Genomic DNA, 25,197 nt, shown 5'->3' with positions numbered 1-25,197 from the left:
GGGAAGACGGCTCTGAACATCCAGATGAAGTAATTCTCAGAGAACAGAGTCATCCGAAAGACCCCTCAAAGGCTTTGCCAGACAGGTCCTGGCCCCCACGGGCAGCTGCAATCCTATCTGCACAGGGGGCCCTCACTGCCCAGTCCCCACGGCAAGCCTGGCGGTGCCAGCACTCTCCCCAGGAGGGCGAGCACCACCCTATGCCCCGTGTGTTATCCTGCTTTCCAGAACTCTGGCCCTTCTTCCATTCCTATGAAGAAAATATGGAATTTGCTTGAACCCTGTTGGTACTGACTCCTCGAGTAATCTGAATTTGCATTCTGGGCACCCTCTCCCCACAGTGGGAGGGGTTCCTCATTTTTGTAAGCTCTGGAAGACAGCTTTGTGGCAGCACACTTATCACCCCAAAAAGCATAGGCCGTATGAAATCTTCCAGGTTGACATTTTTATAGAGAAACTGAGGCTAATCTCTCTACTGGAAACGCAGCAAACAGGTAGCATTCTGAGAGAATACTTCTTTTGTCAACATTCACCTCCAGGAGAGCACGCTCAAACAGGGGTGGGGCACAGTCCTCCGCCTGCCCCGCGGGACCCAGGCCTGTGCGCCCCCTGCACCCCAGATGTTGCAAGTGTCCTTCTCCCCTCAGATGCACCCCTGCCAAAGCCCAGACATACCAAGACTGACTCTCACCTCGTGAGACTGCTCTGTGAACTCAGCCCGAAGAGAAGGAGCTGCAGATAAGCAGTATTACCGTGCAGGGATGTATGCTCCTTCCCCAAACAGCCAACCTTACTGACAGGGATTAGGTGCACGAGTAGTAAAATAATGAAAAGCACGGAGAATCTCGGCTGTTCGACAAGCACCTGTTGGGTATATCCTTCTCCCCAAACAATCAGAGGAACGCCGGAATTGTGACGGTTTACGATCCTGGAGGGAGAAGTCCATTTTACAGATAATCTGACATGAGAGTAAAAGAGGCTCCCTGCGAAGCGCAAGGTAAAGCGCGAGCCACGGTCCTCAGGCCACTCCTTTGGCACTCGTCAGGCTAGTTAGCAGCTTCTCCTACCAGCAGAAGCACACAGCCCACCACAACAGGGGAATGGCTTTTAAAGCCTGAATACGGGCTGACAGGAACCCACAAGGTTCTTCCTGTTTGGTCTCCAATTTCAACTATTATGAGTGGCAAGTGGTTTTGGCTGTGAAACATAAAAGTCACGTTTCTCAGCCGAGGTTGAACTATCTGGAATCACAAAATCCCCTTTGGACTTAAATATGTGCTCAGATCAGGTAAAGTTAATTCTCAACCATCTGCACGTACAAGATTCATTTTGTAGGTTTTCTGCGGCAAAATTTTAATCCCAGAATAATTTCCCCCACAGCCTGGCACATTTCTAATTTGCTGCTTTCTGCTATCAGCCTGGTGTTTGCTTGTGGAATGCAAGTTAGTTTAAATATTAACTCCCCCCCCAAAATAAATGGAACCAAATTACTTTCAAATTATCCATACTGTACACTAAAAAAAAAGTAAGATTCATTGAGCACTTACTAAGTGTCAGGCACCTTTGAACACTTACCTTTACCACTCCCCGCTGACAGAAAACAGAACAGGAGGGATATAGCTTGCCCGAAGCCACAAAGCTGGTGAATGGCAAGAATGCAGGGTTTGAACCCGGGCCACCCTGACTCCAGAGCTTGCGTTTCCAGCCAGCATCCCTGCACTGCCCTGCACCTGCGGGCTGGCTGGGGTTCACAGCGTGTCACGTGCACAGATGTGGACAGGTCCCAACACCCACCAGCTTCCCAATATTGAGAAGTGTGGTTCAAACTGAGTGTACAAAGAGCCGCATTGAGTCACCCGTTACAAGGGTGTTAATTTTAGCTTTAAGAGCACAGCAAACATGAATACTGCTCCAGTAGTGAGTGGGAAAGGAGGAGGGAAGAGATTTGTCTGTAAAACCGGTCTCTTCCAAGATATGTTCACCCTTGTGGCCCTGGCCATGGCCTGAGGGGTGCAGTGGGCCGATCTATTTGTCTTGGCCTAAGTGAATTTCTCTGGAACTCATTCCTTTCACTGGTAAGCCTTTTACTGTATTTTTGCCCAAGGTCTCTTATAATTTTGGATTCATGCTGAGTCAAGTCTGTGGAGTCTTAGTCTCTCTCACTTCTCGCTTGTTAACAATGAAAACTTCTTGCCTTACTGTCTTTCCACGTTTTCTAACTTGCATGATTTCCCCACCTCTTTCCTCCCTTGAAGACTAACCTCTGTCAGAAACATCACCTACTGGGTCACACAGATGAATTTATCCCCCACTCAGTACAGTCTTTTCAGGGATTTCTTCCTTATGAACTTCAGATCTAGGTCCCTACACCTGATTGCCTAGTGATGAAATAAACAAAATATCACCCCAAGTTGCTACCTGGGGAGCATTCGGACTGCAGTCCTTTTTAACAAATTTGCCCATGAAGTCACCCCCCACCTCCCAACTGATTACCAGTCTCTAGGACTAGAGATGCTGCAAAGATTAAAACAATCTAACATTCCCACTTTTAACATAAACTCAGTAAATTCCTATTCTTCTCCACTTTAATTCCTTAAGATTTGGTCATATGAGGTACTGGAACCAAAAAACAATTACATAAAGGTATGTCTATTCTTTCTGTCACTGGGAGAGGAGGAGAGTCCGACAGATAATGTTGGAGAACAGAACACAGTGAAGAGGAAGCACCCGCCGCCTCCCTCCCTTGACACCGGGTGAAGCAGTACCGACAAAAGAACATCTTACTGATGGCACCCAGAGTGCTCTGGACCAAAACTGGAGATCAAACACAAAGACATGGCTTAACAGAACCACTCAAATACATTTTCAGTCAACTTTCCATTATCATATCACGGAAACACATTGTCCCAAAGGGTATTTCAACTTCCTAAATATAGTTTCTGTCTATCCTTGCCCATGTTTTATAAACATTTTTCTGGCCCTTACTATGTATTCCAAATCCTTTATTTGCCAGGAAGGCACATTCTGTGACAGTTACCCACCTCCTGCATTGTGGTAAGGTTTCTGGCTGGTGTTTTTAGACAACTCCCGGAGACGTATTCAGATGAATTCTTCAGAGGGACCTTTCTCCAAAGCCCACCCACCTCCACTAACCATCTGTGCACTGAAAACACCCTCTGCAGCCTTTCAGTCAATACTCAAGGAGAACGTTCACTCGGACGCATTTTAAGGGGGGGGAAATATGCATACAACTCTCAGCCAAGAAGACCGTGTATTTTGGTTTGCGATAGGGAAAATATATGCACAAATGAAGCCTGAGGAAGACCAAATGCAAAATGAAATCATCGAGCAGAAGGACAGTGGCTTCTCTGACACTCCATCATTTTCAGTCACACTATGTTGTCCAGTAACCTGCACTGGTAAGTCCTCATGAATAAAATGCCAGCAGTACCATCTGCAGCCATGTTGCTGACGTGCTTTCGCTATTCCACTAAAAATACCATTAATTTTCTGGCTTCACAACAGCTGAGCTACTCCCCATCTGAACATACAAAAGAGTATTTTGTTTAAAGCAAATTAAAAGCGTTCCAGTAAATGACTTCCATTTTGCTAGCTATACTATTTTAGCATATACTGTTTTCCTTAATCCTCCTTACCTCAACGTCATGCCTGTCATCTCCCCAATCCAAAATACTTCCATTATTAAAAAAAATTTTTTTAAGCTGGGGAGGGGGAATCCAGAAACCATTTCTGTTATAGCATTCCTGGCCAGCAACACACCTGAAGGGCATATGTACAATGTGGCTTTTTTTTAAAGATTACAAGACATGGTGGCCTCTTAATTCTCTCACCTCTGTGAGCCAAGGTACACAAACAGCAAACTATTTTCCAGGTACCTGTAAAGAAAACAGTTCTACACACACACACCACCTTCTATTTCCCATCTAGATAAGTTCTGACATCCCCCATTTAAGTCAGAATGAAAACCACTACTACTGCCAAGCCCTCCTGGCATCTCACCACTTTATTTGTTCCCATTTGTATCTAATGCTTTTGTCAACAGTTCAACAAAAGTCAAAGCAAACAACCCACTGCAAACACTGGGGGTAACAGCAACAAGCAAGAATCCTTCACAATTATCCAGCCCAGCTGCTCTGAGCTCAGTCAGGGCTGCTTTCATTTACAACAATGTCAACAAAAGGCTGAAACCCAATAACTAGATGGGTCAATACGGCCACTGTATACCCTCTGAAGGAGGAAACGCTGTGCTCCTCCTTCCCTGCTTCAGCAAACATGTAGAATAATTCAGTCAGATGGACAAGTGCTTGTCTAATCATTTGTTGTGTGAATTATTCAACGACTTTCCATGTAAACTACTAAACAGGGCTCTTCAAATATTTCTGTGGCACTTCCAGCTGTCCAACCATGGAAGCACATGAAAGGGACAAAAGCAGATGAAAACAGAAATCATGACCTAAGTTACTTCCAAGTGAAAATCTTTGGTCTAAGAAAGCAGAGTCTTGACAAGTAATCCTTTTAGCTCTAACTTTGCTGGGCATTGTCACTACAGGCCCACGCTTGCTTCCCTGTGGCCCAGACCGGGGTGGGTGGGGCCCAGGGGAAAGCCACTCGGCTGTTCAGGGCAACCCATGATTATGGTGCTCCACTATCTTTTACCTTCCTCAGCTTTAAAAGTTTCCCCCTGCCTTTCTCATGCACTGCGAACAGGTATGATATGCGTTTACGATTTTTAATGGAGTATTTTAAAAGCATAGTTAGGCACGTGTTAACCACCCACAAAGCATAGTTTAAAAGTACAAAGTGGGGGCTTCCCTGGTGGCGCACTGGTTGAGAATCTGCCTGCTAATGCAGGGGATACGGGTTCGAGCCCTGGTCTGGGAAGATCCCACATGCCCCGGAGCAACTAGGCCCATGAGTCACAGCTACTGAGCCTGCGCTCCGCAACAAGAGAGGCCGCAATAGTGAGAGGCCCGCGCACCGCGATGAAGAGTGGCCCCCGCTTGCCACAACTAGAGAAAGCCCTCGCACAGAAACGAAGACGCAACACAGCAAAAATAAATTAATTAATTAATAAACTCCTACCCCCAACATCTTCTAAAAAAAACCAAACCCTTCTGTGTTCAACCCTCTATTAAAAAAAAAAAAAAAGGACAAAGCATGCAGTTAACCACCTACAAAGCACAGATTGTATTTGACAATCTCAATTTCCTGGCCTAATTTTGAATAAAATGTTGATGTTTATTTAACAAAGAATTACTTCGAGTTGTAACAGTTCCAAATTCCCACTTCCCTTTCTTTCCTCTTAAATGTACAGGCTTGTGAAATCATAGACAAACCAAACAGCTTGATAAGAGGGGCCAGACCTGGGTCCCGGCCCTCATCCTGCAGAGCCCCTCCCTCAGGACCAAGGGGACGTGCCCATCCACACCCTCTGCTTACCCGCCTGTAAACCATGAGCTGGGTACCAGGACCCTGAAATTTCCTGCCCAAAGGCTCACAGTCAGGGTCAACTCAGTTCTTCTTCCTGGAGCCTCCCAGAGACAGACGTAACTGTTGGTGTGGGCATACCTAGACGCGAGGAGGTCACTGGGGTGTAATGAAGCTGGACGTGAGAGCTGGGGCATCTACAAGAAAATATGTGAAGGCCCACGTCATCTAGCAATGAACTCCTAAGGAGCCTGAGAACTGTAAATGCAAACCTGGCCTTTCAGAAAATTATGAAGGTCATTAACTGAATTTATAACTTTAAAATACTTAAACATATGGTAGGAGAGCCTCTATTTGTAATCTTTACCAGGCCCCACAAAGGCTAGGGGTTGGCCCAACAGCAAGGTATTGTGTACAGTCTTGGGAGCCCCAACTTTTGAGACCACTCCTACCACCAACCGTTCCACTGCAATACTGTGTGTAAGAAAATAGTGTGAGAATTTTTTCCCATTTGTTTTTATAGATCCACATACCTACAACAGTAATGAAAGTATGCTTTTACTTCTATAAGTACTTTAAAAACACAGTAAGAGTTAAAAAATTAAAAAATAAAATTCACGGATTTTTCCCGTTTGCTGGGCCAGTACATACAGTAAGGATAAAATATCAGAGTGCTGGAAACCTTTTCCTCTCTATATTATTTGTGTTCTCTTTCCTTTTCCAGCCTTCAAACATCCAGATTACAAAATTACTGCTTTTTTTTTTTTTTTTTTGCTGTACGTGGGCCTCTCACCGTTGTGGCCGCTCCCATTGCAGAGCTCAGGCTCCGGACCCACAGGCTCAGCGGCCATGGCTCACGGCCGCTCCGCGGCATGTGGGATCCTCCCAGACCGGGGCACGAACCCGCATCCCCTGCATCGGCAGGCAGACTCCCAACCACAAAATTACTCCTTTTAACACACTTTGTCAAACACAGAGAAAGGAAAGAGCAGAGATTCAAACTCATTCAAACTCTTTTCCTCTCCTCACTATAGCCAGCTTACTCACTGCCATTTATTACTGTGGAATTTTCACTTCTTACCATGAGTGTATAAGAATTTTTAGTTTGGGGCATAACGAATTGTGCTCGCAAAAAACAAATACTTGTCCAGGACACAAAAAACACAAGTTGAGAATGCTACTTCCTTCTAAAAGTCTTTAATATTCCCCGTAACTGTTGTATTTCTGAGGCTGCCTTCAGGTTAACAACTACAAAGTTGGTAACTTTAAAAAAGACTCTTGAAAGAAGAAAATTCCATCTGAATGGAATAGAGGCTATGTACTGGGAGCAGCAACAAAAAACTTTGTTTTCCTCATTCAGAGAAACTACCTGAAAAGCAAGTGAGTGGGCTGAAACACCCAGAAGTCTGATGATAATATTTGAGCTCTGTGGTCCAATTGTTTCACTGATTCCCACAAAACAGAATCTGAATGAGAGTAAAAGGCACCATCAAGACTGGGAGGCTACAGAACGTTGCCACTGGCATTGCTGTTGGTGTTTGCTAAAGGTTCCCTGTTTGCATGTATTTGCACATCAGCCCTGGCAGCTTCCCGGGAACACTGCCTTCAGAAGCTAGTCCTCCAATCAGCATAGACTCGTTCTATATGCACATTTTAAGAGAATTCAGGACTAACTGGAAGTTCAAAGAAATGAAGGGGAACAATCCACTAATGTATTTTATTCTACTCAGAAGACATTATATCTCAGTTCCATACTTTAATAGGAAAACGATTTGAGGAAAGGGATTGCATCTAATCTTTACTATGCACCCCCAATGACGCAGTGCAGGCCTATTTGCCCTCCAGCTGCCAATCGATACCTACTGACTAACTTTAAATAGTTTATTCAGACTGCATTGCTCAATTTTCAAGTTCATCTATCAATCCCAACAGGTTGCGAAGTCAGAAACCATTAAAATGATAACTTTTGCTCAGTTGTCTAACAGGAAATCAGGAAAATCAGCTACAGAGGTACAGCTGTGTCTTTTTAATATGCAAAGGAAAACATACAAATTGACAAATAGTTCTTCCTACTTAAAAGCCCCTCAATATTAATGACAATCAAGCAAATCAAATGGACTAGCATAAAGCACAGAGTTTTGCCTTAATACATTTATTAACAAAATTTCTCACCCTACAAGTTAAACATAACAGACTACATCCAACACGGGACATTTCATATGTAATATCCTTCTTTCCTCCCCAGGAAAGAGGGTCAACCCATAAGGGAGAATGGAGGCTGAGAAAAAAGGGTAGAAGGAGAAAAAAGGAAGAGAAGGAAACTGAAAAATGACAAGGGTGAGCAAAATGATTTAACAAGGGAGCATCTGGCGCTGACAGGAGGAACGGAACACACGCAGTACGTGGAGGGTGCTGCAGGCTGAGGGAGGGGTGCCTGTCTGAAAATTTTGTTGGGGGCAAGAAGTGAAGACAATCCCGTTCGGAGTGGGGGAGTAACTCCTAATCGAACAATTCCAAAGTATTGTTCCCGGATGTGTCTCCATTTAGTCATAGTTTGCTCTCTTCTCCCAAGGGCAAAACTGTCACCAGCTCAGTTTAAAATTTCTCTAAATAAGGTCAGACTAGGTTACTACAAGATTTTATCAGCAAAACAGATTCCAGCCTAAGCTTCGGAAGTCTCATTCTGACAAGTCCAATATGGTTTGGTTATAATCCCTGGAGCAGGACTGGGGCTGGGGCAAAGGGTGTGGAATAACTCAGAGGCCTTTCAAGTCCTGATAACTGTGGTATAAACACAAGTGATTATTTCAATTTTCTCTAAAGATTATTTTTTCAGGATAGCCCAATAAACCCAATAATGCCCAGGCTTACTAGGAAATTTTTTATTCATTTCCCCATGCACCAGAAAGTAAGCTAATAACGTCCCACTGAGAGTGCTGTCAAGCCAAATCCCTGCACTGCTGGATGCACCACCGGGATAAATCTCCCTTCACTTGCTGTTCCAGCATCCACTTGAGGGCTAGGTCCTGGGGACTGCTCCAGACACAGTGTCACAGGCACAAGCCTGAGTGGCCCAATCAGTGCCAAGAAAAGAACAAACTAAAAAAGATTAATTCACAGATGTTCATGCATTTCACATACACAGTGCCCCATGGCCCGTTGCTAGGGCAACGGGAGACCACCAGTGTGCGCTTTATTGGCTTTATGAAGTGTGTCTCGGGGACTATAGTCCGAGAAATGCTGCATAATAATAGTGTGGCTTTTCTGAAGCCTTGTTTTCAGTGTTTATCCACATTTAACCTTCCGAGTTTTATGAAGAGCATCGTTATGCATAGCCTTCAAGCCCCCCACCGCCACCAAACTGCCTCAACTTCCTATCTAGAAACATTAAAATGCATCTCCTGGGGGTCCACTTTGGGAAGATCCATGTTAAAGTGCTCAACCAATTCCGCTGGCGGGGGGAGGGCCTACAACCATTTAAAAGATCACTGTATCAGTACAGTCAACCATATCAACCACTTCGGAACAGTGAAGAAGCTACAAAACCAGAACACACACATGCCCCTAATTTTCTGTGCATCAGGAGGAACCTTGCTTTTGACCATCAGGGATCGGTTTTCACCAGACGGAAGAGCAGAACCAGCGAGGCTTATCAGGCCAAAGTCTCTCCCTATCTGACAGAACGTTCTGTGATGATGGCTCTCTTCCACGCCTGCACTGGTAGGGCAGTTATGACAGACAGCCACACGCAGCTACCGAGGACTTGAAGTGTGGCCAGTGCAACAGAGAAACTAGATTTTTAAATTTTATTTCATGTTAGCTATCTTAAATTTAATAGCTTCCTGTGGCTAGTGGCTACCATACTGGACAGCGCAGTTTTACTTGCTTACCAGACAACTACATACGTTTTGCAAAGTTCATAAAAACACTGTCTCTTCATGCTTTTAGCTTCTGCTTAATTCATAATACTCTTAACTCCAAGTAAATGTACACAGAACAGTATTCAGGGCTGTGGCTGCCTCTCGCTGTGTGGTTCCTAACAGCCCCCGGTACCCGGCCTAATCAGCCTGTTTCTTTGTCCAACAGGCCCCGGGATGAAGAGTGACTTTCCTCCCTCCCCCAACTCAGGGTGGGAGGTTAAAATCACAAATGTCACAACTCTCAGAGCAGTAGCACAGATCAAGTGTTAACCTAAAGGGAAGGGGTGGGTGAAGGGGAGAATACAGGCTGTCGGGGGAGAGGGAGGATCTGGAATGAAGAGGAGAAAAATAAAGCCAGTGAATAGATCAACAGAAGCAACAGCTTACATTCAGATTCACAGGAGAAAGAACACACCGAGACAATCGTTTCCTGGGAAAAGCTCAAGCCTAATGAGAATTTACTCTGCTCCTTTATGTGACAACCAGCCCTTTTGTGGCACGGGCTTCCTGACTGACAGGAACCCGGGGCCCCTTAATAGGATTTCCATATTATTTCCAACACCTGCCCAGAAGTTATTTGTTTACACTGAAGGAGGCAAGATTCTCAAATCAGACATCTGCTTCTAGTTCAGGCATATCTTAGGAAACCATCTAGAAAGCAGCTTTGTTGCCATGGTGACATTTTTATTTTCCTCCTTTGGTTGGCTCAAAACATTAGCATTTCCAATTTTATTTTGTTGTTCAAAAGGCCAAATGTCGCTCAAGAAAACAGAAGTTTAAAGAAAGATAAATGAATACTCAAAAATTTCTAAAATAATTACAATGACTATAAGGAAGAATAAATAAAAATGAGGTATTATTACATTGCCTACTGGCTTCTCTCATTGGGTGGCATCACTAACCTGTTTACCTTTCCTCTCCCTCCCCTCTCCTTTTTCCCTTAAATATCAACACTCAGCAACTTGAAAAGTACCAATTTCGGGGGAAAAAAAAAAAAAGATTCATGAATCCTTAGGGTGTGATACAATTATAAATAAGTCCATTTTCATGAAAAAGAATTCAAGCTCACCCTACAGCCATGGTGAGGGACCGGAAAGTGTAAGCTTTTCATGAACATTAGTGGTTGAAGAAGGGATGGAATAACAAACAGTGTGAGGGAAGAAAGGCAGACTGCACTTGAGTAGATTTCATGCATGTGTATGTTACTGTTTTCCTGTTCCGGGTGGGGGGAGAAGGGGACTTAGCCACCAATTACAACTATCACACATAAACAGAAATTAAAGTGACAATACTAGTAGTTGACACTTAAAATGCTTTTGTAAGTGTTAAAATGTATTACATACGGAAATATCTGGACTGGTTCTGAATAATGAATCTGATAAAGTCATATTACTTATTTTGTTCAGTTTTTAGATTCAAAGTAAAACCACCAAGTATTCAAACTAAGATTTAGTTCTGATTTGCCAGATATAAGCAGCATTTAGTCTTGAAATATAATTTCATCAGTTTCATGTAACAGCAAGTTTATTTAAAAGGATCCAAAACTCTTAGAGCATGTATTAATTAGTCAGCCCTCAGCAAACTTCCTTTCCAGTCCTCTTTCATGAAGCCCGAATTCTGTTCAACCCTGTCCCAAGGCAGCTGCCATGGTAATTACTAGATATGACTCCTCTACACGTCCAGAATTACAGCCCTTGTTAGTGGCTGGCCCCCAGGTGTACAGAGTCTTTAACCCAGAAGATATCTGAAGTACTTCAAAAGCACAATAAAACAAAATATACAAGTTGGGTAGAGTTAAGTGTTGTAGCAGAAATAATTCAAGAAACAGAGAAGTGAGGATACTGAGCATCCCCCTGGGTAATTTTATGATTTTTCCAGAGTGGGTTATAGTAAGTGTTACTATATAAGAATATTAAAAAGATTATGAACCATTCTTTCAAATAATTCTTTTGGCAGAATTATCTACATTTTGAGAAACAAATGCTTTTGAAATTCAAATGCCAATTTAAACAAATAAATATTGAGCCCCTTTAAAACTGAAAAAAAAACATGTTGAATAAAAACTTTATGATGTAATATTTTTGCAAGAGATGAAATGCATTCTAATTAAGAACATTAGAGACATTAAACATGGGGATGGATGAAAATGTCTGGTAACTAAGAGGTTTGGTTTATGGAGGAAAAGAATTAAACCTCCCTTGCCAAAAATCAGCTGGGGAAGGCAGGCCCCACAACCAGCCCCGCCCCTGCTAATTAGTATTTGTTCTGCCTCAGTGATTGGTGGAGACAGCCCCAACCCCCATCACTAATCCATTCATGCTCACCACCTGAGGACCAGCTATGCCCTAAAGATATTTATTCATCTGTTTGACAAACAATTATAACATATTTTCTGGAATTAGGGCACCTGTTACATTTCACACAGCTTACACGCCTAGAGGCAGGTATCAATTAATACTGAACAAATTACTGCCTCATAAACCCATAGAACAAAATTCCTGATGATTCTGTGATAAGGTAACTCTACACAGGAAAATGCATGGCAGAAACAAATACCTCTACAACGAAATAAAAAAGCAAGCATAGTGCTGAAACACTTAATTTTTTTTTTTTTGCGGTACGCGGGCCCCTCACTGCTGTGGCCTCTCCCACTGCGGAGCACAGGCTCCGGACGCGCAGGCCCAGCGGACATGGCTCACGGGCCCAGCTGCTCCGCGGCATGCGGGATCCTCCCAGACCGGGGCACGAACCTACGTCCCCTGCATCGGCAGGCGGACTCTCCACCACTGAGCCACCAGGGAAGCCCCTTACTAACCCTTGATTTGTCCTCCTGTACAGTTCCACCAAGAAGATAAGATTCTTGCCCTCAAGGAGCTAAGAATTTAGCGAGAGAGACCGATGCTGTGCTGGAGCACAGGGCATCTAGGACACTACACCCTTAAGGAAATAGATGTACTTAATATATTTTAAAAACCCTACTTGAAAATGTATTTTTAAAAGCCTAGCTTAAGCAATATGCATGTTTGGTAAGTGAAGCTGGATTGCAAATACATCACAGTCTGCGTATGAATGTAAAAGGATACAAATAGAATTCTATTTATTGATGATCAGCATACATTTCTAAAAATTTTACTCCCCGATTATTGGTAAACTTCACTGAACTGTTTATCAACAACATGTACAAGCAAACCTAGATGTCATTCTTCTACCCATTCTCTCATCATAAGAAAAAGACTCTTCTTAGTACGATTCAGGAGAAAGTCCTCTTGACACCACTGGGAAGCACGCAGAGACATCCAGAATATATATGGGCCATTCGTAGGAAGGCTGGCCCAGGTTCTTCAACAAATCAGTGGCACAGGAAAAATTTTAAAAGGAGGGGAACTCTTGCAAACCAATTCTTTGAAATAATCAAAGAAGTCTGCTTATAGGCTCGATATTAGAAGCTATCAAGGAATTATTTTTATTAAGTGATTAAAGGCATTATGGTTACTAAAAAAATGTCCATTGTTTAGAGAAATGTGTTCATTTTAGGTAATGAAGTACATAAGGGTAAAACGCATGCTGGAATTTGCTTCAGAGTATTTTAGCGAAGAAACAAAGGAATAGATTGAAATGTGACTAAAAATTGATAGCTCTTATACCTTGATGTGAAGTATATGGAAGTATATGGAGGATCTTGGCACTATTATTTCTACTGCCGAGTATGTTTCAAATTTTTAACAACAAAGGATGAGACTGAGTCACCCAGAAAGCTTTCCTCTGAGGATGGCAATGGCTATGTGACCTTGGGCAAGGTCTCAACACCTCTAAACCTTTCCTCATATGTGATATAAGCAATAAATAAATAAACCTTTCCTCACCACCTACCTTCACGATGAAATCTGAACTATGAGCTATACATGCTCAGAGATCAGTGGGGTTGACTAGGTAACTAGGGTCCACAGAGGTTAGAGTGGATAAACTGGAGTGTCCAACTCACAGCCCTTAATGGCATACCTTCTTTTCTCAGATTACTGATGACTAAGGGGAAAATAGGAGACAGTGCAAGCCCCACTACAGTTTAGTTTGTCGGTAGTGTTCGGGGTTTTTTTTGATTATACCTTCTCTTTATAGTATATTTTATGGATTTCAACTCTAGGCCTTTGTCTTTATATATAATGTGTCCTTCTAAAGTCTATAGGCAATTAATCCCACCAAGCTTTCTCACAAAGGGTTAAGATTACAAACCTTCCTACCTCACACAGTTGTATGGGGGAAAGGGAGTGAGTGTTAAAACCGAAACTGCCTGGGCCAGTTATCCTCTCTTCTACTGGCCAACCTCTCCTCCTTCAAGTGGTTTCTTCTCTGCTTTCTCCCACACAGGACATGCGAGGGGTTAAACATATTAAAAGGCACACTCTTTTCAGACTGATATTCCTTTCCAACAGGAAAAAGAGGCAGAGGGGAACAAAAGCCAAGTCACACAGGCCACACAAGAACCTGGAACAGAACCCTTCACCATTAAGTCTTGATGTACAATGTGAAGCGGCAAACAGAAGTAATCATTCTGTTAATGCAAGCTAAAAACCCACCTTCACCTGTAACACCCAACTAATGAGGCAAAAGTGCTTTCTTGGCCCGAATCATACACTTCAATTTGAACATAAAAGGAGCCTTAGTCTAATTCTCATTGATAAACCTTTATTGCCAACAGAGAATAACTGGAGAGACAAGAAGAAAAGCACCGTATGATGTTTTAGTTATCTACATAGAATAAATACCAAAATATAGCTATGACAGAATAAACAGGCATTGCCATAGATACAACTAATAAGCAGATCATTATGAAAACCCTTAAACAAAAACAAAGAATCCATACAGGACAGGGTTGGGGGGGGGATATAGTATATATACCCACAGAAGAGCATTTAGCTTGAAAAGTATCTATATGCAAATTTTTTTTTAAAAGTGCACTATCCATACTTACTTATACCAGCAAAAATTACAAAAGCTATAAAGTTCCGTATTGGTGGATTGTGTGGAAACATACTCAAATATTACATATGGCATTTTTAGATGTTGCAGCGCTCTGGAGATTAATTTGGCAATGTACAAATCACTAAAAATGATCCTACTCTTCGATGATGCATATGGCACTTTGGGGAAGACAATCCAATGAAATAATAAAAATAAAAACACCACCACTTAGAGAAAAAAATGGACTTATGCTACATTTTACAAATAAAAAATGGCAAATCCCTCACAGGACCGACTTGAGGTTACTGCATTCAGGATAAAAAACAGGATACATAACATACATAAGAAGGACTTAGGAAGTAATAGTAAGCACAGTAACACCAACTTGGGAGAGGTCATGGAGCTAATCAATAGTTGGTGATAGGGAATTCTGCCATTTATATTCAAGTTGGTCTTGATTTTGGTGGCTAGTTTTTGCTAGAAGGTGTAGACATTTGGGGTGTAATGGGACTTATTTCTCAATCTCAGATTCCTACTAAGTTTTAGGCAACCTGGGCTTCACAGCTCTGAATCATGTCAGCCAATCAGGTGGAAACTGAGAGTGATATGAGGAACCTAATGACTCCTCTTCACGAACTGGGACCTCCAGCAACTAGGAAGCTCCTGGCAGCATGTGGGAATGTCTGCTCTCTCACCACTTTGGAGCCAACCCATTTCTACCCCTCAGCCCACAGGAGGGATAGGCAGTGGAAGCTCTCATTACCTCAGAAAATGTTTCCTCGGTTTCACTTATATCCTTTCAAAAGAAACTACAGAAGAAGTTAGAAAGTCCCCACTCAGGAAAGAGAAGTAGGAACCTATTTTGGGCTTTCCACCCTATCAGCTAAGGGTGAGAGTGGACCGTGGTCTGTGTTTCCTGCCATTGTCAGCCCCAAATCCGAGGCTTACTGTGGGCACATGTATGAGGGTACTGGATGGCCAAGTAACAAGCGGGTGCCTCGGATCCTTACTTTAACAGCCCTAGAACACACACCATTCTGGTTTCTCCTCACCAAATAAAATGATTCTTGGGCTCCTACAGTGCTTGCTCCTTTAGGTCCATGTTTACATTCTCCATCCTTGTTGAAAAATTCAGATACAGGTCTGTAAATAACAGGCTTAGGAATGAACTTGGCTACTGGCTCTATAGAAAACAAGATCAATAAAGCCAATAGCATTTGGTTTAGTGGTCACAGAACTTCCGAGAAAAGAAAAGGAAGAAAAAGGCCCAACATTTTAACGAGGGAATTTCTTTCATTTTTACTTGATACCTAAAGGTAAAGCATCTTAATTACCTGAATCTTTACAGTAAGTTTAAAATTATATTTTATAAGCTATTCTGAAATCTGCCCTGTTTAATAATCTGTAACGTCAAAAAAAAACATTTTAAAGTGTCTCTCACAATTAAACCCATCCACAACCTTGCATAAATCAAAATTTTGCTACCATAACAAAATGTTACACTGGCGCTGTATAACATTGCCCACATCCTCATTACATGCAACACTAATTACTACCAGCAGATTCAGAATTTTCTGCACATTAGAGGCTTTTAGAGGAGCTATAAAAAATTTCAGGCACCATTAATTTAAATTTGTATTGAAATTTCCTTTTGACAGATGGCCAAAAATTACTTATTATTTAGAGTACCAGAGCTGCCTGTTTGCACATTAGAAGAGGAAAGGGAAAAATTAAAAGCAAGAAGGAAATTTATGTCACGTTCATTACCTGTTAAATGTTAAGGAGCATCATCCTGCATGAATAAATTATTTCATACAAGCCTGACTCCAGCTGCAGGCAACTGGCATGCTCCGGCTGATAAAAACCATCTCTAGTCACACAGCAGACAATCATAAAAAGCCCCTCTTAACCAGGAACCACTTACGGGAGGATGAGGACGATCGATGGAACAAGCAACTTACTGCTTCTCTGAGCATCGCAGAACACGTTTACAAAAATCAGTGAACTATTTCACCTTGCAAAGCCACAGGACAGCCCCAAACCTGACACAACACGACTTCAAATTCAAGAACAGTACCCCCAAAAATATCTATTTATAGCTACCATTCCATAATAAATCAAGGCAAAATCATCCATCTCTATTTCCTTTTGTTTTTCCCCTGGCTTCCAAGCTATATAGATACTCACTCCCAGACTCATCCTGAATGATTATAGATGATTTCAAAATATACCCTACTCTGACGTGAGGGACTATAAAATGTAATTGACACAAAAGTGTGCACTGGAGTATAAATATTTTCACAGTCTTCTGGGAGTGGGGCATGAGAGGAGGCTTTTGTTTAGTTCACTGGCCTGCCTGAAGGTATGTATTTATCATATGAAGCAGGGAATGTTTATGTTATTGGCCTCAGAATAACTAGACAGCCTTTCCAAGGGCTGCTACCAGCAAATCTTGGTCAATGCATTTACTTACTACTTCTTAAGTACATATGTGTGGAATACTTACTACACTCTGATTAAGAATGCTTTTTAATTTAGGTACTGATGTTCATATTATACAACAAAGTACACAGCTGTAAATGCATAATTAAATAATTCAATGTGCGCAGTTCCAATTGTAAACGTTGACATTTCTATGGGTATGCAGATACCCTTTCAAATTACAAAGATTCTTGAAGGGTAAAATAGATACATTTTATTTTCCATCATTTAATGACTTTGGGGGAAAAAAAAACCCTACTTCCCTTTTATTATAAGAGGACAAGGAATAAAGAGGCATTCAAAGTGACAGCACAGGTGGTTTCAGGGGAAGATTTTAGTCTCCGTGTACATAACTTCATTAAAAACTGCAAGAGAGGACTTCCCTGGTGGCGCAGTGGTTAAGAATCCACCTGCCAATGCAGGGGACACGGGTTCGAGCCCTGGTCCGGGAAGATCCCACATGCTGCGGAGCAGCTAAGCCCCTGTGCCACAACTGTTGAGCCTGTGCTCTAGAGCCCGCGAGCCACAACTACTGAAGCCCGCGCACCTAGAGCCTGTGCTCTGCAACAAGAGGAGCCACCGCCATGAGAAGCCCGTGCACCACACCGAAGAGTAGCCCCCGCTCGCAGCAACTAGAGAAAGTCCATGCGCAGCAACGAAGAACCAATGCAACCAAAAATAAACAAACAAACAAACAAATTGCAAGAGATGTAACTGCCTATGCTCCAAAACATTCAACTGTTGTAAACTACAAGAAAAGGAATTGACAGCATCTGTGCTTTGGCCAATGCCTGAGAACTGCCCTTGCTTTCTAATCTATACAAAATACAACAGCAGGCGTAATACAATTATCCACAATACAGTAGCATATTTACATCGTGCCTGACTCAAAAGTTACCAAGCAGTTTCATATTTTACTCATTTTCTGCCGTGGTAGCCTGTTTTTCTTGTTTGCTTACTATATAAATTCAGGCACCCTTAGCATACCCCATTATGGTATTACACAAGCACATCCAAATCATTAGGCCCTAACTACTTTTCCTCTTTCCCTACAACTTCTCTATAGAGATAGAGAAGGTAGATAAGACAATGCAAAACCTAAGGAGAATAACTTGCTATACTGGAAACCAAGATGTCATTAAATTAAAGAAAAAAAATTCTTTCTGGTGAAGAAAAATGCTCTTAAATGTTTTGATAAAGAGCTTTGTAGGATGGAACTGTTTCCCAAAATGTTTATTTCCTTAAAAACCAATTTTTTCCCATTATTATTTATCTTATAGCCAAAGCTTAACTGAAGAAAAGCAGTTATTCTTTTTCACATGGCAAAGACATAATAAAAAGAGCAATGCAAGCCAGATCTTATAATTCAATCTTGATCTATAAATCTGACTCTGATAGAGAAATGAGACCAATATCTTAAAAAATCTCAAACACACAACTAAAAGCAATATAAAAATGCAGTTTACCACTATTTGGTACAGCCCACCAAATCATCCTGTAAATCTCAAAGAATCCATTACTAAAGTTATGCAAATCATTGAGAGCCCCCTTTTAAGCCATTCCTTCATCTGTAATTTTGAGTCCTACCTTGATGGAATCTCTGTCTATAGGCAAAACAGCAGCAAAGGCAGAGCAAATGGGGAGAAGAAGGAAAAAAAGAAAAGTACCAGTTAGTTTACATAAAATCATACATTTGTCAAATTTGATCTCTGCTAAATAGTAAATGGCACAGTTGTCAACTTTGCTGTAAAGTAAATTATTAATATTACTAGACCAGATCCACAAAGCGCCAATTTACCTTTGACACAATTTCAGAAACCAAAGCTGGATATTTGTGTTACTTATACTCCTTTCTGACTTTTCCGCTTATAGAAGTATTTATAGACATGCCTCAGCTCTGGACCATAGCACTAAGATAACTGAATGACGAATAGCACCGTGTTTCCAACATCAGAGATGGGAAATTTATGTTTATGTGATAAAAATCATTGACCCAAGATTATAATTCATGGTAATGACACTGAAACAAGAACAGATATGAGGTTTTAATTATAACCACACCCTTTCGACCAATGAACCACCCATGTACTATATAAATTCCCACAAAGGAATGCTGGGAGAGACTTTCATTTGTTTTTCTGCCATTAACTAACTAAAACTACTAATAAACACCATACAAACACAGAGTCACATCAAAATGTCTCTGCACCATCATCTATTTTAGTGGAGGGAAGAAGCCAACCTAGAAGGAGCACAACTGGCCTTACAATCAATTCTTTACGTAAACAACTGTTGTTCTTAGAGGCAGAAATGAGTTCATTTCATGCTTCTAAACAGACTGGGTGAAAGAGGTAGTTAAACCAACAGATTTCATTAATTTGGGCTGTACTTTCTCAATTACTAAGACTACTGAAATTGTTTTCTTACCTGCAAGATTCTCACTGCATTATATGTGATTTATAAGTAATAACTGAGGCTGTCAAACGAGTAAATGATCAGTAAATCTTTCCCCAAAATAGATTTGGTCAAAATTAGCTATTAACGCCACTCACTATTTCAAACACAGGGCACTGTGGCACTTCATTACTGATTTAGACTTGGGGAACTTAGGGGGTAGCAAGGGATCAGAGGCAATAACCAGGAAATGCGTCCCCCCCCTTGCCTTTGGGAAGCACATTAACTCTTGCCAACCACTACGGTATCATTTGGCAAAAGACTGCTTCCAATCATTAATTTACCTTCCAGGGGAAATCCTTTGTTTAGTCACTGCTAAAACGAAATCCAGAAACAAGAATAAACAATGACATACAGACCTACCCTCAGCAACAGGTAGGTAATATCAGACTGACATCCCGAGAAAACTGCTTACCTCTTTGGTGATCACTGTCATGGTGCTTCTTCTCATCTTTAATTGGAAGGTGAGACTGGCCTCCGAGGGCACTGGAGAGGGCCAGGAGGCCGGCACTGCTACCGATGGGCGGAATGGCAGGGGGCTGAAGCCCTGAAGGGTGCGGGGTCAGAGGCACTGGCAGACCATGTCCATGTGATAAATGCTGGGCCTGGAGTTGTTGCTGCTGTGAGAAACCAGACAAAGATATTGAACTTGTTCCCTATGTCCGAGACACCCCCCAACAACAAAAGGAGAGGAAAGAGGTGCAAAAAGATCCTGGAAAGCCCAGCATCCATGAAAAAAAGATTTATTCTTTACATATATATATATATATATATATATATATATATATATATATAAAAGGGAAGGAGATGAATAATAGAGAAATGCTATCTTTTTTACTTGGATTTGGTGGTTTTGCAATGCACTGTAAATAACCTAATTTTTAAGTAGTGAAACTAATTTACTTTTAATAGATGAAATTAGATTTAACAAAGCATCTCTATTTTGGTCTCCAAAACATAAAGCCTCACTATCATACATCTCTGTTCAAAACATATATGTGACTGTTAAAGCAGTTATGTTGAAGAAAAAAAGCTTGAAAATTGAGAAAATCAGTGTTAAACAGTTCTCCCAGAACCACTGCACAGCATGCGTCGACAGTTAATTTGAAAGAGAAAACCTGAATTAACAACCCAGAAAAGGAAACTGGTTGCAGCCACCGTTTTAAGCCCTTTAAGTGTCCTCAGCGGTACTTGAGCAAATTACTAAAGAAAATCTAATGTAGCAAGGCTTGGGTCCTCCTGTAGGCTTGCTCGATAATGCTGAAATAATTGGGCACTCTGTGCACGTTTAGTGATGCTCGAATGAAAAGCTAGAGGCCTGTCCTTGTACTCTTCTCCAGCGGCCGCCTCTGTGTTGTGACAGGTTGATCTGAGTGGGACTGTGATGCATGCACCAGTAACTGTGCTGACAAGAGTTTAAAGTCATTTTTACCGGCACGCTGGCAACACATGGAGAAAGCCCTCGAGAGGCCGGAAGGGGAGTGCTTGACCTCAGCCGAGTCTGCAGCAAGCTGGGCTCCAGGGACCGAGGTGGGCAGGCCTTGCTGCCTCTTCCGAGGGGGAGAGGGGGAGGGGTGGTGATCGGAGGGTATTCAGTTAAATATATCCCTCAACAGGGGCCCCACACCAACCAATACCCTGATTAACAATGTTCTGTGAGAACAAGTGTTGAGAAATTCTCAGACCAACTTCTGTAGTGATTACATTTTAATTAATACCTTTAGAATCACTTTTTAGGCCTATCCTGTGCTAGCTAAACAGTCTCTTCTATAATTTTCTTTCCAAGTAGGACTGCACAAAATAGCTTTCTCAAAAATGTGTGGGGTGGCACGTTCTGCTCCCCTTCACTGGTAAGAATCATCTTGAAAAATATTTCAAAGAAAAACGTGAGTTTTTTTTTTCTCCTCCCCAAATTACTTTTACTTCCCTTCTCTGCCCCTCTGTATCTCTTCCTGTGTCTGACAATAAACGTCCAAAGGTAGCACTACTTAGTTCTTCTCTCCAATTGACCTGCACCTATTTACTGTACATGCACTTAAAGTACAGTCAATAAAATAGTACTAACACTTTTAAGACAACTTTACATACATAAAATGGCAAATTGGAGCAGTAATAAAGACACTCCACCAACCAATGCCCACCCTAAAGCCCTGCCAACGTGCTACCTAAATGGAGAGTTCAAAATAATGTCGTCCTTCATTTGAGTGGCCAAAATCATGTTCATTAATTCTTTATGTACTGTTACTTAGTTGTGACCAAAAAACACGAGCACACAATAGTTTCTAAACATGTAGAAAATAGGTCTATGAAGAAACAAGGCCTTCAGCTAAATATATGGCAAATTTATTTCAAGTCCTTGTTCTACTGAAATAACCAGAAAAGTGCTCCAATTCTCTTTCTCCTCTATATCCCATAATACTTCATGTGCATGGGTCGGGCACATAGCCACTTTCTATCTCAGATCAGAGTTCAATCAGCAAGCATTTATTAAGAGTCTGCATATGTCCCTTCTTACCACCTTTCCTAGACTCTAAGCTCTGTGAGAGTCTGCATCCGACACACACCCTAGCTAACTGCAGGCACTGAGACATTCATATATCTGAGCAATTAAAAAATATGTCTATTTCATTAGATATGAAAAAAAAAAACCCTCAGCCAAAAGCAATACTTTCAGTGGCCCGGGTGTTTCTTTTATTTTTGTCTCATAGGACCAAAAATAAGCACTAACAGCCTCATTTTCCTGTCTATCCAGAACTTTCCAAAGGTAAAAAACATACCCCTAGTCTGCAGCACATGCCATTCATAGTGAAGACTTCCTGGGTTCCTTACTTGTACTCTATTCTACCTCAAAATAGCTCTAACACTAATCTTCTCCTATTCTCCATTGTGCCCCTCTTAAAGGAGGATCCCTTTCCCTTCCAAGGACCAGACTCCTCCCCCTGCAACATCTTTTCTTCCCTTCTCCCTTCGTTGCTCCATCAATTCTCCAACTCCCCACCCCCACCTCCACCTTAGGTGGTTCTGTCACTGATTTTGCTCTTCTACTTGCAAGCCTAATTCCAGCATCTCTAGCATCGTGTTTAAGACGAATTGCCTCCCTAACACTAAGAGAACTCGAGGTAGCACTTTTTCAGGAGGGGAAAAAAAACACTATATTTTAATCACATTTTGTGTCCTCCACTGCCCCTAACACAGTGCCTTGGCACATAATTGGCACTTGATAAATGTTTGTTAAATTTAATTAAATTAACCTTCTTTTGCCCTCTTCAGCTACTGGTCTGTGTGTGTGTATATATATATATCTCCTTGTCTATGGAGAGCCAAATTTCTTTAAAAACTAGTGTAAATTTGCAGTCCCCAGTTCTTAACAACCCCCTCCTGTAGACAGACAGACAGACACACACACCTTACTCCTTAACCCCCTGTACACTGGACTCCAGGCCCACCAATCTCAAAAAAACTGATGATGATTCAGATAGCTATTTTTGCAAGATGTCACAGTCATCTTTCTGATATATCTCAGCCAGAGCTAGCATATCCTCCTTATGAACCTCTCCTCCACCTGCTTCAGGAACGCTACAGTGATCACCACAGCCTCTCGTTAGTTATCTCTCTGAATGCTGCTGTCAGATTTCCTTCTTGGCTTCTCCTTGTTTACTACAGAGGTAGAGTCCTAAACCTTTTGCTCCTTTCCCGTCCGTGCTCCAGTAGCTCTGGTCTAACTTCTTGCCAGACAAGTCTACTTGGCAGTTCAGCATTACCTGAAAATGAAATGCTTAACACAAACCCCCTAAGTAACAACTTCCACTGGCTCACGTTATCAGTCACCACTGATTTGTTTTTCTTCTGTGCTCCTATAACCGTCATCACCAGCTCCTGTCAAATCTCAATTCCACCATATTAGTCAGACCCTCATCATCCCGTACTTTGATTAGCGCAAGTCTCCACTGGCTCATTTTGACTGTACGAACCCACCCTGCATCATCACTGCCAGTATTTTTCCCTCAATTCATGGCCTCTCCTGTCTCTTAGAACAACCTCTCCATTACTTATCTAAGTTGTACTCACCCATCCTGCTCAGCTCATGTTTCACCTGTTCTGCAAAGGCCTCTCCAAACGTGCCATGTGTCTACTTACAGGACTCTCTGTATCATTCATTGGCACAGGCTGCCTCATAAAGGTACTGTTACTCATCTTTTTACGGATAAGAAGACCCTGACCTGCCAACAAGATTGTGACATTCTGGAGAGAAGAGACCAGCCTCAGGACTCTTTGTACCCCTGGCACCTGGCTCACCACTATTTAGTCATATGGCCATATATTTAAAGCTTTTGGTAAATTAAATTTCTACTAAATAAAAGAGAGTTCCTATATATCCTTTACCCAACTTCCACTAATGTTAAAATGTCCTACCTACCCATAGAATTTATCAAAAAAAAAAAAAAATCTTACATACCCAATTTACCAAAACTAAAAAATTAACATTGTACATTACTATTAATCAAACACAGACTTCATTCAGATTTCTCTTGTTTTCCATTAATGTCATATTTCTGTTCCAGAATGCCACACTGCACTGAGAGGTTTTAATTTTTCACTTGCTTTTATACCAAAATTATAAAAGCCCTTCCAATGATTTTATGAATAATAACATCCAAATTACAAAAGTATCGTTCAACAGAATATGCCTTGAACTCAGGAGATAGAGAGGAAAAAAATGAGAGGGGACGACCATAAACCCATTTTACGAGTCATCCACTATACGTACAAAATATCAGACAAAAAAGCACACTCAGGGCACCCTGTAGAAAGGAGCAATTTTTAGCAAGTGTTTAAAATATAAAACTATCAGGTAAAAATGAGATTAAGTAAGTTACCAAAAGGTAGATGATAAAAGTATAAGACAGATATACTGAAATACTTTCGTAGGTTTTTAAATGTTTATAGCAAGCAAATCACTTTCTGTATTTAGCGGTCATTTTTAAATTTCTTTGTAAGTTTTCTCCTTAGAAGCTATCCTAGCAGCACAGTGACAGGTATAATGGATAATGATTACCGATTAGTCAATAAAACCAATGTATTAGAGACCATCTTCTTTACATAAAAACAGTAAGTCACCAACAGCTAAACTGGACTTTACCCTTTACTCCATCAAAAAAAAAAAAGGCTTTATCAAATTACAAATAACATTCAAGAATTGAAAATTAAAAAGAATCTCTATCAAGGACTCTCATCAATAGAGGAAAACTCATAGCAGATTCCCTGGAAAAGGACTCAGGTTTCTCTGGATATTATTTAAGGAGCTGGGGTAGCACAACCTAATGGACTTCCCTATAGTACAGCAAAAGCTTGTGGATGTTTCCCAATAGCTTACTGTCCTCTGATCTCCACCCTGTCTGTGTTAATTACACAGCAATTAACCTGCAAAGGTTTACTTTATCCTATAGTCACCAAAGAAACATAAAACCTCTTGCTTTTTGAAGACAGAAAAGGAGATGGATCTTAAGAGTACACCAGTTCAACACTGATTTATTATTAAAATAATTTAAGATAAATCACCACTCTAATCACAAAGCAGCAGGTTAAAAAATGCTTACCTTATAAGGAAAAAAGAAAACAATCAAGCCAAAAAAATAAAAAGAGGAGAGCATAGACTGTAGTACCACTTAAACATTAAAATAAAATACACTCTATGTAATCGTAACTGAAAAAAAAAACCTACTGAGAAAGATACCTATCTTGAAAAACTTCTTCTGACTGGGCTTCCTAGGCCATTACTATCTTGGGTGCCTTATTTTAAAAAAAAAAAAAAGAAAAGAAAAAGAAAAGAAAGAAAACACTCTCATATCAAACCAGGATACAAAATAAAAATCTTTTTTTCTTTTCCCTTGATGGGCCATTCAAGAGAATAAACATTAAAATGGAGTGAACTTTA

At 41.3% G+C, this 25,197-nt stretch overlaps 1 protein-coding gene across 5 annotated transcripts in view; it reads right to left on the bottom strand.

Moving 5' to 3' along the window:
• The window catches only part of TLE4 (TLE family member 4, transcriptional corepressor), a 150,640-nt gene that overhangs the window by 59,598 nt on the left and 65,845 nt on the right, over window positions 1-25,197 (bottom strand). For 3 of the 5 annotated variants that reach the window (XM_029203682.1, XM_029203687.1, XM_029203684.1), the window contains 2 exons: window positions 19,678-19,882; window positions 18,396-18,412 (listed from right to left, as the gene is read on the bottom strand). In XM_029203682.1, the coding sequence (XP_029059515.1) occupies window positions 18,396-18,412; window positions 19,678-19,882 (222 nt within the window). The remainder of the gene's footprint in view (window positions 1-18,395; window positions 18,413-19,677; window positions 19,883-25,197) is intronic. The other 2 variants (XM_029203683.1, XM_029203686.1) reach the window with 1 other exon arrangement.

The sequence above is a fragment of the Monodon monoceros genome, unplaced genomic scaffold, assembly GCF_005190385.1.
Source record: "Monodon monoceros isolate NGI ecotype Baffin Bay Population unplaced genomic scaffold, NGI_Narwhal_1 Super_Scaffold_5, whole genome shotgun sequence".
Classification (NCBI taxonomy): Eukaryota; Metazoa; Chordata; class Mammalia; order Artiodactyla; family Monodontidae; genus Monodon; species Monodon monoceros.
The sequence above is the reverse complement of the archived record's forward strand: the minus strand, read 5'-3'. Positions and strand labels throughout refer to the sequence as shown.